Below are 17599 nucleotides of genomic sequence, written 5' to 3'. Positions count from 1 at the left end.
GGGTGCAGGAGCTTTTGAGGAACCAGCAGCTCTATTGTGAGCCACCCAGGCAGTAGCAGGACACGGCTTGGGGGGCAGGGAACAGAGGGGCTGCAGGGACCCGCCAAGGACACGCACGCCAGCACGGGGCACAGCTGGGCCCCCCCTCCACGAGCCCCACAGAAGACCCCCTGTTTCTGCTCCCGCACCCCCGTGGCTTCCCCAGGGGCCACGTGCCTGGCGGCAGGGACAGGGGCTGGCGGAGGCTGGCAGGTCCCACACTGAGCCTGCCACCCCCAACCCTGCTCCCTTGTCCAGACACGGGGAGACCGCGCAGACACGGCTGGCTTTGTGCAGCACCATGCAGCCCCTGCGCCAGGTGTCTCCCGGGCACGAAGACGAGTGCCCACTGCACCCCGCAAGGCCATGAACCCAGGGGGACGGGGAAAGGCGCAGCTGGCCCCTGGGTTGGGCACCGAGCCTGCCTGCCCTGCTGCCACAAGCCCACAGCCCCAGCACCCCTGCCCTGCTCCTCAGCTGCTCCCCAGGGCAGAGACCCCAAGTAGGAGGGCAGTGCAGCACAGGGGCACCGAGCTCAACCCGGCCAGGGAACAGCATGGGGCCACCAGGAACACGAGACCCTGACTGCACCAGTCCCTAGCCCGACCAAGGCCCATCAGGGGCCAGAGCCGAGACTGGGGCTGCCAGAGCCAGGCAGGGGCATCAGGGGTGCGGCGTGTGCCATGCTCCTGCTTGCCCACCCACTGGTCCCGAGGAAGAGGAAGCAGATGCGCCCATGGTTTGTGTCCATGGGACTGGAAAGACCCCGGTGGCGCAGGGGGCCGCAGCATTCAGGGAGTTTCCAGAGCTCGTGCCAGCCAAACAACGCTCCACCGCGCGTGCCCGTCTCTGAGCCAGGGGCCCGGGCTTCAACCAAGCAGGAGCAGAGAAGCAGAGGAAAGGCACTAGCGCTGCCTTCGCACCCTTCTCCTTGGCCACCGGCCCTGCACAGCCGAGACCGGAGCTGGGTCCAGCTCACTTGTGCCACCTCCTGGGCAAGCCGGCCCCCAATGTCCCCACTTCAGGTTGCCCCCAGCTTCCCCTCCTAGTGCCAGAGGATGCTCCTGCATCCGGGTCCTGCCCTCTGCTGCAGGACCCCCCGGGGTCACAGAGCAAGGGGGGTGCAGGCCATAGCCCCCCCAGCACCGTCACACTGGTGACAACACTGCATGGGAGCAGAGCCCCCCACAACCACGCTACAGCTGTGACCTCAGCCTGGCAAGGCCCCCCAAACACTACCAGACCGGGGGGAGCTCCAGCACGGCCCCTGCAAAGCCTGACTCAGGCCCCCGATACCAAAGGCTGCCAGGTCCCACCCTCCACCGCTAGACGCTGTGACACTGGGCGAGCTGGGGAGGCCTCCCAAAGCAACGGGTCCCTCCTGTCCCCAGGCCCCAGCTGCAGGGACGGTGCGCCTCACCCTCCAGAGTCGCACACGGCCTCACCCCCCGGCCAGGGACGCCGCGGGGAACAGCTGCAGCCACGGCTGGGCCTGGAGGCTCGGCTGGGGCAGGGGCTCACGGGGCTCACGGGGCTGGCGTCTCCTCATTGCACGCTGCATGGGGCAGTTGCAGCAGAGACCCCCCACCTTGCTGTTGCCAGGCGCCCGGGCAGCGCGACGCCATGAGGCACCTACCCCGGTGCCCAGCCCGTCGGCGGGCGTGGGCGAGATGCCGTCCCCGCTCTCCTGGCTGCGGGCGCTGAGCTGGGGCGACATGGTGGGCGACTCGTCGATGTAGGGCATGGTCTCCGAGCCCTCGGGCGGCGCCTTGGGCTCCTCGTTGCCCTCAGCATCGTACTCGTCCGCCCCATAGCTGAAGTCTGCCAGGAGGAAGAGGAGAGGCCGGTGAGCATCTGCCACCAGGGCTGCCAGTGCGGTGCCCCTGCCCGCCATGGCGCTGCCCAGCCTGAGCCCCAGGGCCCTGCTTTTATATGCTGAGGTGGGCGGGGCCTCCTTGAGAGTGAGGTCACTTCCCTAGCTCTGCAGCCAATAGGAGCCTGTCTCTGGGTAGAGGGCGGGGTCACAGGCCCATGCTCCTGGGAGAGCCCCTGCCTGATAGTGCATGGGTGCCCAGCCTGCCCTGGGCAGGGGTATGCTGGTGCCCCCCGCCCACCCCGTCCTGGGAGCTGCGTGAACATCACTCTCAACTGCAAGGGCACACGCAGGCTGGGCCTCACATGTGCACAGAAGCACACGTGTGCACAGAAGCACACGTGTGAGCAGTCCCTGCTGTTGCCCACCCCCCCTTCCCCAGCCAGGCACTGAGGGCTCTGCTGACGCTGCTGGCAGGGCTCCCTGCCCAGCCAAGCGCAACACAGGCACCCCCCCCACCGACACACTTCCCTATATTTGCATAATTAACAGCAGGCTGGAAGCCGCAGGCCTCGCCTGCCTGCCCTGCCCCAGCCGCAGCCGCAGCCCTCCCCGCACCAGGGCTCGGCTTCGGCCTGGCATCCGTGCCGTGTACAGCCGCCCCCTGCCCATCCTATAAGCCCGGGGCAAGGCAGTCGGACTCCTGGGTTCGCCACCCAGCCCCTTTTGGGCCTCAGTTTCCCTGCTAAGCAGTACGGCAAGTGGGGAGCAAAGGGATTACCAACCCCCTGCTGAGGAGGGGCACATGCACCCCACTGCCCTCGGTACCCCGAGCACCCCGCGGGCCAGGACGAGGGCCGGACGAGTCTCCCAGGAACCAGCTGAGGCCTGAGCTGCTCGTGATGCTCCAAGCAGCGAATGGCGCTGGCAGCGACACCCTGTTCTGGCCTTGAAGCTACTGGGCACTACCCCTGCCCCCCGCCACGCTGGAGCCTGGCTGGTGGGGGTGGGAGCCAGGCCAAGCGTGAAGGCACTGACTGACGGCAGGATGGCCGGCGCCCCGGGGGCCTGCGCGGCGCTCAGCACCGCCCCCCTCACGGGCTGCAGGGCACAGCGGGGGGGGGGGGGGGGGCCTGGGGTACCGAATCGGTTGTCATGGAAACTGCGGTGCTCAGCACAGGCAACGCGGCATCCCTGAGATGCTAAGGAGGGAAGGGAGGGAGGGGGGATTCAGGATGCAGCCCAGGCAAAACATCAGCCAGCCTGGCTCATCCAGGCCTCCAAGCCACGGGCCCCATCCTGCCTGGCACGAGGAGAAGCTGAGCAAGGGCCACGGCATGGAGAGCCCCAGAAATGCTGGCCCCGCCGGGTCCCCCCCAGGGTGCCCAGCCCCAGGGAGACGAGGGCTCCTCGGTCTCGCCAGAAGCCTCTGCCTTGGGAAGACTTCATCGGCTGCTCCCAGCCTCGGGGATGGCCCCAAGCTTGTGGATGGCAGTGCCACGGGGCCCGTGTCAGCCCCGCATGGAGCTGGCACCCCTCACTGCACCCCGAGTGCTCCCCTGGCCCCCACGGGGTGTTTCGGGGCAGCCGGGGGTGTTTTGGGGACACCATCGGCTCCAACGAGGCAGCGGGATGGAGCCTCAGCTCCCAGCTCGCCGGCCCAGCAGGGTCCTGGGGAGGGCCGGAGGGGATCGGGACACGAGGGATGTTTGCAAGTGAGCCAACACCAGTGCGGCGCGGCCGGAGTCCCAGGCGCAGGTGGCTGCCCGCCCTGATGTGCGGCCATCTGCCCAGCTCTGAAGAGTGACCGGGGTGGCGAGGGAGCCCCTGGGACCCAGCACCTCCTTCAACACATCTGTGTCCCTCCACACGCATGCACAAGCTGGCCCCAGGGGCAGGGGCTGCTGTGGCATGCACAGCAGGGCCCTGCGCCAGGCCCCAGCCCACACGCGTGCTTCATGCCAGGCACACCAAGCACATGGACGGCTCGTGTGTTTGCATGCCTGCCCAAGAGGCCGGGCCTGCCCGCTGCCAGGCCCGTGCGAGAGGCTCCCGCCTGCTGCAGAGCAGCTGCGTCGGGGGCCGGCGCCACGGCTCCCGCTTGCTTTGGCTTTGCCGAAGGCATCTGCAGCCCGTTCCAGGCCGAGCCGGGCCCGCGTGGGCCTGGGGCCACCGCCCCCAGCGCCTGACCCCACTGGGTGCTCGCACAGCGCCGTGCTCGGCTTCCCACCGGTTTGGGGCCGGCGCCATCGCCATGGCAACAGGCTCCTGCACGATCCTGCCTGATGCAATCCTCCAGCTGCGTGCTGAGCCTCCCCCGGCCGGCACTGGGATGGAGGCGGGCGCAGCCGTGCCCTCCCCTTTCCAAGCCAGCGAGGGGCTGCCATGGGGGAGGGCATCTCCCTGGGGAAGGGGGACAGGCTACAAGGCTGATCCTTGGGGCATCTCCCCAAACCTGCTCCACGGTGCGGAGACAAGAGCAGCCCCTTCCCCACTGCCCTGGCCCAGCCCGCCTCGCAGCTGCCCACCGCCCCAGACACCCTGCACCACGGGTGTCGCTTCCAACCCACCCACCCCTGCCCCTGCCCTGTGCACGCCTGCCTGCTGCCCCAGCTGTGCCAGGGGCTGGGTGGGAGCGTGGGCTGCCCCCATTCTCCGGCCCTAGGAGTGCCCCAGGACCCAGCCTCCCCGCTTCGACAGGCACCAGTGGCCCGAGCTCAGGTGTGGGGTTGCCTCAAGGGGAATGGAGGCTGCCCACTCTATGGGTGGGGAAACTGAGGCACGGAGCGGGGTAATAAGAGACCTGCGGAGCCAGGAGTCCGGGTTCTTGGATGTCTGTTGCCTGCGGCCAGAGCCACGACCCAGGCGCTCTGGTTGCAGCCGGGCTGGGGCACGAAGCTGCCCCCTGGGCTGTGCTCCAAGCCAGGGCTCGGAGGGTACAGCCTGGTGCTCCCGTCCTGCCCCAGGCGAGCAGGTGGCTTCCCCATGCCCAGCGGGATAGAGCCCAACAGGCCGGCTGGCTGCGGTGCGGGCGCAGGGCCACCTGCCAGCTCTGGCCAGGAAGCAATTGGAAGCCGCTTCCTCAAGCTCCCTGGGCAATGGGCCCCGAGAGGCCCCCTCCCCAGGCACCAGCACCTGACCAGGCACCAGCGCCAGCTGGCAAACAGGCCAGCAGGTTTGTGGGCTTGCAAGCTGCACTGGGATCCCTCAGGGGATCCTGGCAGATCCGGCTCTGCTGGAGCGGGGAAGGGGGCGCCGGAGACCCTGAGCCCCCCGCGGACGTCACATTGCAGGGTGCTTCGCTGGCCTGGCCCCTCGCTGCGACGCAGCAGGCCCCGCCGTGCTCTGGTCCCAGCTTCTAGACTGGTCCTTGCATGCCAGGAGGGCTGGCCTGTCCCGCGTCACCCCCTCTGTCTCTGGGGGTGGCACCAGACACGGGAGAGGGTACCACAGCCCTGGCCCGGAGCATGAGCCTGGCCAGCGTGGTGGGCAGCGCTGCCCACTGCCTGTCCTCACACACCACCACCTTGGCACCCAGGCTGCTGCTGGTGCCCGGGGCAGGCCCCAAACCCTGAGACGAGCTACAGGCTGTGCCACTTTCCCCGCACCCCACTGCCAGGCTGCAGACTAGGCGCCCTGACCCATCCAGGACGGCACGGCACTGCTCAGCTGGTGCCACGGGGACCCGCCTGCCACCTCCACGGTCATTATACGAGCCAGGCCCTATGGCTTATCCCAGCCCAGGTTGCTCACGCACTCAGCCAGGCTCCCCGCGGCTCTGGCACCTGCACACAGCCCCAGGACTGCATCAGGACGCGGGGAGTCGGAGCCCAGCTCCGGGCTGGGACAAGCCGCAGCACCCACTTGGGCTCCGGGCACTGCCACAGGCTCACGACGTGGCCTCAGGCCAGACCCTGTGTCTTATGTTTTTGGAAGCAGCCTCTACAACTCCTGCCCCAATCCCCAGAGCTGCCCCATGGCTCAGCTTGCTGGAAGTCAGGCCCTCGAGCCACAGCCTGGTGCCCACCATCCTTCATCCACTCGCCTCGCTGCACTTTGGGGTTGGCATCGTCAAGGGCTCACAGTGGCCGTTGCTAGCACTCACCCCGCGCAATGCACCCCTGCTCCAACGTCCATCCTGACACACCGCACCGGGTCACTGCTCCATGTGCAGCTCTGCTGTTCACCCCCACACCCCAGGCTACCCCTATGCCCGGTCCTTGCTCTGCCCAGGCCTGCCCTGCTTCACCATTCACCCACTGCCTTGCTCACACGTGTGTGCCAGTGTTGGTAGCACCAGGGTTGCTCTGCTCTGCCATACACCGTGGCGGGGAGCACTTTGAGTTCATGGGGTTGACAGGCACAGTGCGCTGCCCCCTTCCCCGGAGCCCTGTGCTGGGCACCTGGCCCCTTACACATGCCCTCTAGACAGCAGCCCTCCTCCCTCCGCATCCGCCTTGGCTCGCCACCCTGTGTCCTGCTCAGGACCTCCTGGGAGGGCAGAAACACTGGCAAGGAAGGCAGAGAGATGGTAGCCAGGGCACAGCTGGCAGTGCTGCCCACCCAGCCCCACAGCCACCCCCGGGGCCAGGGCTGAGATGCAGGGGAGAGGGACGTGCCTGGAGCTGCAGGGCGAGCAGGCAGGGATGGACCCAGGAACCCTGTGCTGCCGCAGAGGGCCGTGCTGGCTCGGCGGCCAGCCCCCGTCCCCAGAGCAGGGCCAGGCTGGGGGAAAGCCCCAGCTGGCTGGGGCAGAGCCCGCCTGCATCCCATGCCCCCCCCAGCCAGGGGGGAAGGGGTAGATGAGGGGACATGCTCAGCCTAAGGGGAGCCCCCCTGCCTTGCTAAGACGCTGGAGCCCAGAGCTACGCGGCGCCGTGGGCCAGGGGACGGAGAGCGGGGGGAAATCGGGGCCAGCGCCAAGTTCACCGGTGGCACACGCGGGGCAAGCCGTGGGGCATCCCCCGTGCCGGCCCTGCCGGAGGAAGGGGCCCGGTGCCCGGGCTGGGGGCACCGAGGAGTCCCCCTCCTCCCCATTATGTAACCAGCCGCCCCCGGGCCAGGCAGCGCTGCGGGGACGGAGCAGGGCAGCAGCACCGGGGGGCAGGTGAGGACCCCCCGCACCCAGCAGGCACCTGCTCTGCGCTGCCCACCTCCCTCCCGGCCCTGGCACCGTGGGGCAGGCGCACCCCGTCCCCCTCCCCTGCCCCGGGGGCTCCGGCCCGGCCCCGCGGCCCCACATACTGCTGTAGAGGGTGTCGATCCAGGAGAGGCGAGGCAGGCCGCGGTGGCTCAGCGGCTCCATGCTCCGGCTCCGGCTCCAGCTCCAGCTCCGCTCCGGCTGCCGCACAACAAAGGCGGCGGGGGCGGAGCGGCGGGCGGGCGGGATGGAGGGATGGGCAAGGGCCAGGGATGCTCCGGGAGATGCTGCCCCGGCCGCCCGGTTCCACCCCAGACGTGGCTGCATCCCCAGGCGACCTGGACCTGGGCACGGCCTGCCTGCCCCGCCGGAGGGGCTCAGCCCCGGGGACACCCGTGGGGAGGAGGGTGCCATGTGCCCCGCGCCCGTGGGGCTGTCACCCACCGAGGCGCAGCCTGTCCTGGCTCAGGCAGCGGAGGGCGTCCTCCACCTGCCCCCAGCACCCCGGTGCGGGCGACACCGGGGCCCTGAGCCCACATCCCCACGGCCTAAGACCGTGCCAACGCAGGCATCGCTCCTGCCTCCAACCCTCCACCGGCTGTGGCAGGTCGCAGCCCCCCATGGCATAGGACGCCTGCTCCGGTCCCCGCATCCCAGGGGTTGGGGACCGCCAAGCAGGGCAAGGGGCTGCGGGGTGCTACCTCGTGGCCCAGCACAGGGTAGGGACCAGCCCTGGGGACACGGAGGCACCTTGCTGCCCGCATCAGGCCTGCCTGCAACCCACTTCCCTCTGGCCAGGCGCGCACAGCCCATGGCCATCTCCACCGCTGCAGTCGGCTTGCTGCTAAAGGGGCTCCATTGCCCTGCCCCGTCAACCCTCTGCTAGCATAGGCTGGTGGTCTCTGCCACAAGCCACCGGCTGCAGGGGCCTGGGTGCTCACTCCGGCCCCCCATGGAGGCTGACCCCAGGCCACGTGTCTGCCCCTTGTCACCTCTCGGCAGGGGAAACTGCACAGGAAGAGCTCCGTGGCACGGCAGGGCTTGGCCTCGGCCCCCCTGGAGCTGGAGGAGCAAGGCGCCGGGTGCTGCATGGAGCCGCTGACAGGGGTGCACGTGTACCCTGTGCCACCGGGGTGCTCCCCCACCCCCTGCAGTGCCGGCGGCTGCACCCAGCACCCCCCGGCACATCCTCTGTCCATCCCCACCGGGCTCTGCGGCAGGCACCCCCCCCCCGCTTGCGGCAGGAAGCCGGTGGGCTGAGCCGAGTATACAGCAGCAATGCGTGGCAGCTCACGGGGAGCCTCTCCTCACACCCCCACCATCCTCCCCAGCAGGGAATGCCTTGGCAGAGCCCTCAACGCTGGCCACAGGTTACCGAGCACGGGGGTATCGGGGACTGCTACAAAGGGTGCCCCAGCTGATCAGTAGCAGGCCGAAACCTGGGTCGACAGCCACCTCGGAGAAGCCGGTTTCTATTCGCATTTCTTCCCTCATCCACTGAAGAAGCCTCCCCCCGCACGCGCAGCCTAGCAGGTGGTTCCCTCAAGGGCAGGAAGTTCAAGGGCAAGGTCACACACCCCCGTTTCCTCCCCCAGCAGACAGCCCTGCTATAGAGCTGCTCCCGCTGCACAGGCCGCCAGACCTGGGGCAATGCAGCCCTGGGCGGCACTGGCACCATGCAAGGGGACAGACGCAGGCAGGCTGGGCGTGGGGCAGAGCTCAGGCGCTTGGGGAACACAGAGAAGGGGAAGGACCGGGGGAAAGCCCTGAGCCAGGAGCGCAAATCAGAGCAGCAGAAACGAGAGACAAGGCAGCCCTGGGGAGTCCTCTAAAAGGCAAAGCCACTTCCTACTTTTTGGCTGTGGGCTCCAGCCCAGCCCTGCGTGTCCAGTCTGCCGGACACTCACCAGTCCACAGGAAACACGTGCATGCCACTACTGTCCAGGCCACCCCTCCGGCCCTGCCTGCAGGACCCACTTTCCCCGCACACACGTGCTGCACAGACAGAGCTCAAAGGGGCCTGTCAGCCACACGTGCCGGCCGGCATCCGTCCAGCAGGCAGTGAAGTGAGCACAGTGGGTGCCCACCCACAGGCAACCCCCGCCAAGCTCCAGACACACTCCTACACGTGCCCGGAGCACGCGTGACCTGGCCGTGCAGCCTCTCGGGGCTCGCTAGCTGCGTCTGGCACCACCCCGCTGCAGCGCTTCCTGTGCAAGGTAACACTCAGAGTGCTCTGCACGCCCACGCTGTGCATCCCGGCGCCCGCAGGGGAGCTTGGTTTCCGGGGCATTTTCACCCCTGCTGCGAAATGGCCCAGTGAGGCTCTAGCAGAGAAGGGGGGACACTGGCAAAGAGACCCCAAGGACCCTGTTTGCTGCGTCTGCCACCTCCCCGACCCAGCCACGGAGGGCTGCTGGCGCTCGGCTGCTCAGACACGCTCCGGGTGCCACCTCCTCAAGCCCCAGTGCCACGTGGCATGGGCCTTGCTTATCTGTGCCCCCACCCGGCTGTGCCTCCAGGGCATGGGGAGCTTGGTGTGGCAGCTGGCTGGGACCAGGATGCCCCTCTCCTCCCCCTGTGCCATTTAGCTGCGGCTGGCCAACCCACACGTTTCTATTTCTGGGTCTATTGTGCAAGTCTCTCGCCTTCAGCTGCCCAACGCCTGCTACATGGCTCCCCCTGCTCGCCCATGCCCCTGAGCCCAGGACTGGAAGGGCGATGGGGCCGGAGAGCCTGCTGACGAGTCCCCACTGCTCACCCCATCTGCCCCGAGCCACCCGGGGCTGGGAGAGCTGAGCTGGGACTGGCCCAGGCTTCAGGTTGTTCTCTGCCCCGGCTGGCAGAGAAGAGAGGAGGCCCCTGGGTTACGCCTGCCCCCTGCTACCCCTGGGCACAGGGCAGGACAAGTGCAGGAAGCAACCGCCTGCCCCTGGCGCCCTTCCACCCACAGGGGAAAGAGCTGCTGCACAAGTCCCAAAGGCCCATCAAGAGCCCCAGCCTGTGCAAGGAGGATGCTGCCACTGACCCACAGGCTGCAAGGGTGCCTGCCCCTCCAGAGCAAACTAGACCTCTGCCCAGCGCACTGACTGCTGTTTGCTTTCGTGGAAGTGGAGCGGTCGTGGGCATGCCGAGCCTGGCGCTGTGACCCATTGCCAGGGTTTCGCTGCTGGGGCCCTGCCTGTGACTCACACCAAGAGCAGCCAATTTCTGTGGGCATTACCCATGGCAGGGGACCCAGTGGGACGCACCAGCCTGACGCCCGTGAGAGCTGGCCTTCCTGGAACCGGGGAAAGTGTGATGCGGTCATGCCTGGGGAGAAGCCCAATTAGAAACACAAACAGCTAATGCACCCCAGGGGAACCGGGGCCTGCCCGTCTCCCAGCACCCTGCGCTCCCTTCTGCCCTGAGATCTCCAGGCACTTGCAGCAGAGATCGCACGCTCATCCCGGTGTCTAAGGGCGGTGTGCGGCACATGCAGAGAAAGCAAAGCGCGAACGAGCCGGAGACGGAGCCGGAGACAGCCTCTGATGTAGGACAGCATCACTGCAGAGCCCTGGCCAAAAGGCCCAAGCTAGAGGGAACGCCCGAGAGCATTCCCCATCGCCATGAATTATGGAGCCGAGACCCCCACGTTCGGAGGCATTGGTAGACTCTGGCAGGGGTCAGCCTGCCTTCAAGGCCGAGAAGAACAGCATCTCCCCTGCCAGGTCAGTACAACCACCTGGGCCCAAAACCACCTCCTGGTATCTCCCCTGTCAGGTAAGTATAGGCATCTGCTGGAGCTGCATGAATGCTCTCATGGCTCTGGCCTGCCCATGGGCAATGCCTCAGATGCGCCTGGCAGCTATGGGGTCACCTCCGCACGCTCAGCTCACGGGCCGTTGTGCCAGCTTGCTCCAGCGTGAGGCTGCATCCACTCGAGGCCACTGCCCTTGCACTGCGGCACAAGTGCAGCCGTCTCTCTTCAAGCGTGGGGCTGGTGTGCTGGGTGAGAAGCCCCCGATTTAACTGGCCTGTGTGGAGGGTGAACACGGGGGGGCTAGGGGACAGCACGGGGACCTGCGCTCATACACCCCACCCCGATGCCTGGGGAGGGAGCATGTGGCGACAGCTGCCCCCAACACATCACACCGCACCGTGCCACGGGGGTTTGCTCCTCGATTCAGGCACTGCCCAGCTTCTGCACTGAGGTTTAAAGTGAAGAGTGCCGGAAGCCATTGCTGCAGCCTAATCTGCATATGCAAATGACTCTGGTTAGCAAACACTGATATAGAGATTAGGGCCATACCAGGCAGGCCTATTTTTAGCACTTTCTTACAGGAAATGTGGCAGAGATTTAAACGCTCCTTCTGCTTTGAGTCAAAGCCATGCACCCCGCACACGGCCCAAGGCGAATGTCTTCTCTCCGGGACGCTGGCACACATCCAGCCTAGGGGGACCCGACAGCACCGCCGCGGGCCATTCACACCCAGGGCCTGCAGCCACCTCCCCCATACCACGACACTCCTAGACCACGGGGAAGCAATCCCGGTCAGGACAACAGAGATAAGACTCCCCGGGCCGCAGGAAGTCTGGGCACCCAAAAAGAGTGCCCACCCCACTGGATCCATGGCATCACACTGGGCCTTGCCCTCGTGGACAGAGAAGCCTGCTAGGAATTAGACTGAGAAGCACCCAAACAGGGGCTGCAACACGTCCCGGAGCCAGGGCTTCACGGCAGGCAGCTTCGTTCCTCCTATCCTTCCTGGAGCTGCCAGCCCGCTCAGGGCCAGCAACAACGGGCTGGGACCCACCATGGCCTCGGCTGTCTTCTCTTAGCAGCCGGTTCTGCAAGCAGGTTATGCTGCAAAGCACTGCGCAAGGCACAGGAGAGCAGCAGGCGAGGGGAGGGAAGGGGAGGGGACAGGCCACCCAGGGACATGCCGGACGGAGCAGGAAACCCGCAGCATGGGCTAAGCATGCTGGCTGGATTGGCTTTGAGGCCTTGGCTCTTGCACCCCCAAGACGCAGGCGCAAGGGACCCGAGCAGTCCCCTGATGCCCACCGCTGACGTGTCGGGGCAGCGAATGTGGGAGCGTCAGAGGGACTCGGCCCGAGCCAAGCCCAGCACCGCAGACCGGGCCAAGACTAATATTTGCAGACTCCAACAGCAAAGGAACAGCCTCATTCTCCTGATAGCAAACAGCCCTGGGAGCAACGCCTGCCACCCAGCGGGCAGCAAGCTGGGGGGGCACGGGTAGACGGGGAAAGCAGACCACTGATGGAGGGGACCCCATGCTATCTGGGGCTATCTGACCTAGCTGGGCTGGGCTCGGTGACTCGGGAGATCCCCTCCGTCCTGGAGCCCCAGAGCTGCTATGCTTGGGGGGCTCACATGTTTCAGCACCCTCCTCTGGAGGGCTGGATACACTCCCCCATCCCTCCAGAGCTGGGCAGCTTCTCCCTGGGATCACCTGTGCCACCAAGGAAGAGAGAAGGCGACAGCGCCCCGCGCCAAGGTGGCACTCACCAGCCCAGAGTGCCTGGCGCGGGGTCAGCTCTTGCTGGGAGCAGTGAACAAGACACCGGCTCCCCCAAGAAAGGCCGTCAGGGAACAACCCTGTTCCCACCAGCCATGCATTTCCTTTGCTATCAACTTCCTCCGGAGACCTGCCTCCCATGTTTAAATGTCTTCCAGCAGATCTCATCTTCACACCGCCTGGGGCACGAGGAGCCTCCTCTCACCCGCCTGAGACCCTCCTGCCCTGCCTTTCCGCGCACTGCCAGCCTCACCCCCCTCTCCTATGCACCGGTGAGCGGGGTGAAAGCTGCATTAGCAACGTTTTCCTGCCAGCTCCTCTCACCCGGGGGTGGGCAGAGAAAGTCTGCTCCGTTAACATGGATGCTGTCTCGAGGTTGGCAAAGTGCTCTGAGGTGGGTGGGTGCAGGAGGGGGCAGCGAGGACAGGGCCTTCCTCACTTTCTCTGTGGTTTTTACCCCCTCTTCGGGGAAATACCTGGCTGGCTCAGAGTATGCCAGCAGCTCCCTGAACTCTGCCTCTTTCAAGGCAGGTATGTGACGGGCTCTATAGTCATGGGGTGTCTGAGGTAGAATGGCTGTGATTAATCTAGTGGTTATGATTAAACACTGCAAAATCCTGACGTCAGTATTGGCCGGGGAACTGCAAGCCTGCTCAGAACCAGCCAGGTATTTCCCCCAAAGAGAGGGCAAAAACCACCGAGAGGGTCAGAAACCCCATGTCTTCTCTCTGGCCCCTTCTGCACCCGCAGATCTTGAAGTGCTTTGCCACCGCTCAAGACTGCAGCCGCTTTAAAGGAACACCCTGGCTTTGGAGTTGGGGAAACTGAGGCACAGTGGGTAAAATGACTTGCCCAAGGCCCCACAGCCAGTCAGTGGCAGAGCTTGTGTGTGAGGGGTGGATCTCAACTGCCCCAGCCTCTATGAGGCCGACCCTGCCCACCCTTCAGTGCAGCGTGGAGGCACCCCAGGCAGAAGGAGAAGCCTGTCCGTGGAGGGAAGGTACGGCTCCCTTTTTCTCATCCTCCTTTGCCCAGGGCCACGGGGGCTTTGCGAGGACGGGAAGCAGGCAGGCTGCAAGGTGTAATTCAGGCCAACGGGATGAAACCCGGCAAAGGAAGCATTATGAGAGCATCTCCCACATCCAGCCTAGCAGCGACATCTGCAATGAAGGGCAAAACCCAACTGCTTGGGGCATCTGCACCACGGAAGTGTCCTAGGTAGCCTGTCGGGTGGAGGTAACGAATGGCTGCTCAGAGCCTGCACGCGGCCCAGCCCAGCCCAGCCCAGCCCCAGGCACTGCAACCATGCTGTACCCTGCAACCGCAGCGAAGGAGGGAGGGCTGGAGGCAGCCCGTGGCCTACGACATGCCCATTACCCTGGCACAGGCCTCGCAGCACCCAGGGAAGAGACCTATGTGCTCTCAGGCCCATGTGCTCCCAGGCCTGGCAGGGTAACACCCGAGGCCTTGCTGCAGGCAGTGGGGCGCTGATCGACTTTCACGGTGCTCAGAGCCCTGTGCGGTGGTGCGGCTCGGCTCACGGGGCCACGCGGTGCGGGCAGCACGGCTCCATTACAGAAGCTGTAATTCCAGCTAGACGGGGCGGTGACTTTCAAACAGCAGCTGCAGGACGCGGCTGTAACCAGACACGCCAGGCCCGGCCCAGCCCGGATCGTTCAAAGCATGCCCCAGCAGCTCACGTATCGGCCACGAGCGAGCTCCCGCGGTGCTGCTCCAAAGGGGCGCGAAGGAGAGCTAAAGAGAAGAAATGCTAACAAGTCTGCACTCAAAATCACACCCAAAACTAGGCCCAACAGGGCACACGGAGCCTCCCAAAGGGGCAAAACCACACACAGCACAGCAGCCATCTCTGCCCGCTCTGCTCCAGGGGCTCCCCAGAGCCGCCGGACCCCAGGGCCACTCCTGCAGGAAGCCACAGGGCCCTCGGCCTCAGCTCAGCCGCTGGAGCCTGCTCCAGGGTGTCCCCGGGACGGGGTCTTTCCAGGACAGAAACCTCAACAGAGTGCATGTCCCACGCGGGCACCAAACACCTGCTGGGGAAGCGACGCACACAAGGCATTGGCTCAGCTGAGGAAGCTTCAGCCACCTGTTTGCTGACACTGGGATTTCACAGCTCGGAGCAGTAGCTGCTGCGAGCCCAAGGACGCTCAGGGGATTTCCTCGCCTATCTCCACACATGACCAAGCTCGCTCAAAGACGACCACTACTACCTTCCTCTAACCGCTGCCTGTCACTTCCCCCTGCGGCCTGCTCGCTGCCCAGCCAGGTGGCACGGGGCGGCAGTACCGCAAATGCGTATCAGCAGGACAGCTGGGGATTTACCGCGCTCGCATCCGCTGAGATCCCTGCCAAGCAGCGCAGAGCCCGGGCTGTCACATTACTATAAGGAGGGACCGACCAGCATTAACCAAGGGACAAGTCACCCCAACAGGATCGCCGGCCACCGAGGCTGGCGGCAGCAGTGCTGGGAGAGCTCGCTGCACACGGGAAACTGAGAAGGGAGCCAAGTGCTCTGGCGGGCCCCTGGGAAGCTCCGCGCGGGTAAGTGAAAAAGGGATCCAAGAGCAGCCACGTGCCCAGAAGCCAGAGTTTCTGCTTTTAAATGTCAGGCCCTCCGCATTTGTAGGCACCGCAGTCCACACCCCGCCGGCCTCGTGTCGTGGGACGAGGGGAACAGCTGAGGCTGCACAAGGGTGGGAAGAGTTAACAGTCATCGCCCTCTGACACATGCGGTGCCTTTCCTCCCAGACAGCTGCACAAGCATCACGCACGGAGGAAACTTCGCAGGCTGTGCGCACGGGGGGCAGCAGATGGCAATCCCCCCGCTGCTCAGCTGGGTCCGCACAGGTCAGAGGGGCTGCTCGGACTCCGGCCCAGGCCAGGAAGCGAGAGGGGAGCCTTAGCGTGTGGGCAGAGCGGAGGAGGTGTCCGCACACGAGTTCGGCTCACTCGGGAAGGGAGGGCCCTGCCGGCACGTGGGCCCCGGTACAACCACTCCGAGTACAGTGCCCCCAGCGAGCACACTTTTACACTCCCGGTGCTGGAGTGGCCTCCGGCAGGGTCTCCATACCCTTCCACCACTTCGGCAGTCCCCCTGACAAAACCCAGTGCTAGTGCGGACCTGGTGCACGCACCATGCTCCAGATCCAGTCAACCCCTAATCAGCCCTCCAAAAAGTCACTACGCAGGAAGCCAAAGCCAGTGCAGCGCCTGAGGATGAAGCTTCCCAGGGGCCTTCCCCTGTCCCTCCATGAAGCCTGTCCAGCCAGGGAGACGGGCGCTCGCAGAGGTGAGGCTGGCAGAGATGGGGACATGGAGACATAAGGAACCTGAAGCTGTGGGCTGTGGATTCAAAGGACACTGCAAGTTCCTTCACCAGAGGTTTGAGAAGAGGCTGGCCGGGCCACAGGACAGCAAACCTGCAGCCGGGCAGGGGAGAGGGTCCCTGACAGTCCTCGGATGCCAGGACTTGCCCAGGGATTTGGGAGTTGATACTGCTAATCAGACAGCTCGGACCTTAGAGACAGGCACAGAGCCGCAGCCTCCAAACAGCTGAAGGGGAAAAGTCAGATCAGGATGCGAGTACCAGCAGCTGCACGGCGCGGTACACGAGAGCCCAACGAGAGCAAATCTGTTCAGTTCAAACACGGGCCCTGAGCCACAGTCAGCCACCGCCTCTAGAAACGCACGGCGGGACCAGCCCCTTTGCCAGGGCTCGGCCGTGCCCGCGACCGGGAGAGGCCTGGTGCGCCAAGCGTCCCAAACGGAGCGATGCCAGGACGCGCCGCCTCAGAGCAGAGACCTTTGGCCGGGCGTCTCCGGGGTGCACCCACACCGCGTGGGGCCGCCACTGCTGCGCCCCGCTACCTGCGCTGGCCAGGCCAGGGCTGGAGGGAGCCAGGCTCACCGCCCCGGGGTCGGCCGCTTTGCCCGCACGAAGAGGGGAAGGGAGGGGAGGGGAGGGGAGGGGAGGGAGCCCACCTGCGCGGGAGCCGCGGCGCCGGGGCGGGTCGGGCCGGGGCCCGAGGCCCAGCACCGCCTCCAGGTAGCGCACCTTGAAGCGCTCCTGGGCCAGCGCCCGCTGCAGCCGCCGCAGCTCGGCCCGGCACCGCTGCAGCTCCCGCTCCGCCTGCCGCCCCGGCCGCAGCTGCAGGCGCGGCGCCGGCTCCCCGGGGAACGCGGCCCGCCACTGCCGCGCCAGCTCCGCCGCCTCCCACATCGCGCAGCGCCGCCGCCGCCGCCGCCGGCCCTGCTCCGCGCCGGGCAGCCCCACCGCCCCGCCCCGCTCCCCCGAGCCCGGCCCCGCTCCGCTCCAGCGCCCCGCCCCGCATCCGGCTCCCCTGCCCCAAGCCCCAGTGCCCTGCCTCCCAGCCGCCGCCCCGTGCCCAGCTCCAGCGCCCTGCCCGCCTCCGGGCCCGCCCGACACAGCTCCCGGGCCCTGCCCAGCCGCCTGCCCTTGATCCAGCCACCTGCCCCGCCTCCCTGCCCATGATACACCCCACCCTGCCCCAGCCCCCTGCCCATGATCCACTTCAACCTGCCCCAGCCCATGATCCAGACCCCTGGCCCGGCTCCCTGCCCAGGACACATCCCACCCTGCCCTTGCCCCAGCTCCCTGCTCCTGCCCATGATACACCCCACCCTGCCCCAGCCCCCTGCCCATGATCCACTTCAACCTGCCCCAGCCCATGATCCAGACCCCTGGCCCGGCTCCCTGCCCAGGACACATCCCACCCTGCCCTTGCCCCAGCTCCCTGCTCCTGCCCATGATACACCCCACCCTGCCCCAGCCCCCTGCCCCGGCTCCCTGCCCATGATACACACCCCCCGCCCACGATGCCCCTGCCCTGCCGCCCCCCAGCCTTGGGTCCCCACCTGCATGCAGGTGACAAACCCAGGCCCCCGGTGCGGGTCCCTGCAGTGCACAGCAGAGGGGAGTGCACAGGAGCCCTCGGCCATGCCCCTGCCCGCCTGGCACTGGGGAGGGGGGGTCAGCACTGAACCCCCAGGGAGCAGTGGCACTGAACGTATGGGGCCTCCTTGTGTTGTGATTACCCCCTTTTG

The 17599-nt window shown here is 66.5% G+C and overlaps 1 protein-coding gene across 3 annotated transcripts in view; it reads right to left on the bottom strand.

The window, feature by feature from the left end:
• The window catches only part of ABR (ABR activator of RhoGEF and GTPase), a 40851-nt gene extending 24110 nt beyond the window's left edge, over positions 1–16741 (bottom strand). Inside the window, exons 1-2 of one of the 3 annotated variants that reach the window (XM_059717491.1) lie at positions 16517–16741; positions 1676–1860 (exon numbers count right to left, since the gene is read on the bottom strand). In XM_059717491.1, coding sequence (XP_059573474.1) covers positions 1676–1783 — 108 coding nt within the window. In that variant the 5' untranslated portion in view covers positions 1784–1860; positions 16517–16741. Of the gene's footprint in view, positions 1–1675; positions 1938–7096; positions 7193–16516 lie in introns of those variants that run through there. The other 2 variants (XM_059717490.1, XM_059717492.1) reach the window with 2 other exon arrangements.
• Between the last annotated feature and the right edge of the window lie 858 nt (positions 16742–17599).

Source organism: Alligator mississippiensis, chromosome 14 (assembly GCF_030867095.1).
Source record: "Alligator mississippiensis isolate rAllMis1 chromosome 14, rAllMis1, whole genome shotgun sequence".
NCBI classification, from domain to species: domain Eukaryota; kingdom Metazoa; phylum Chordata; order Crocodylia; family Alligatoridae; genus Alligator; species Alligator mississippiensis.
This window is presented reverse-complemented; position numbering and strand designations above follow the sequence as displayed.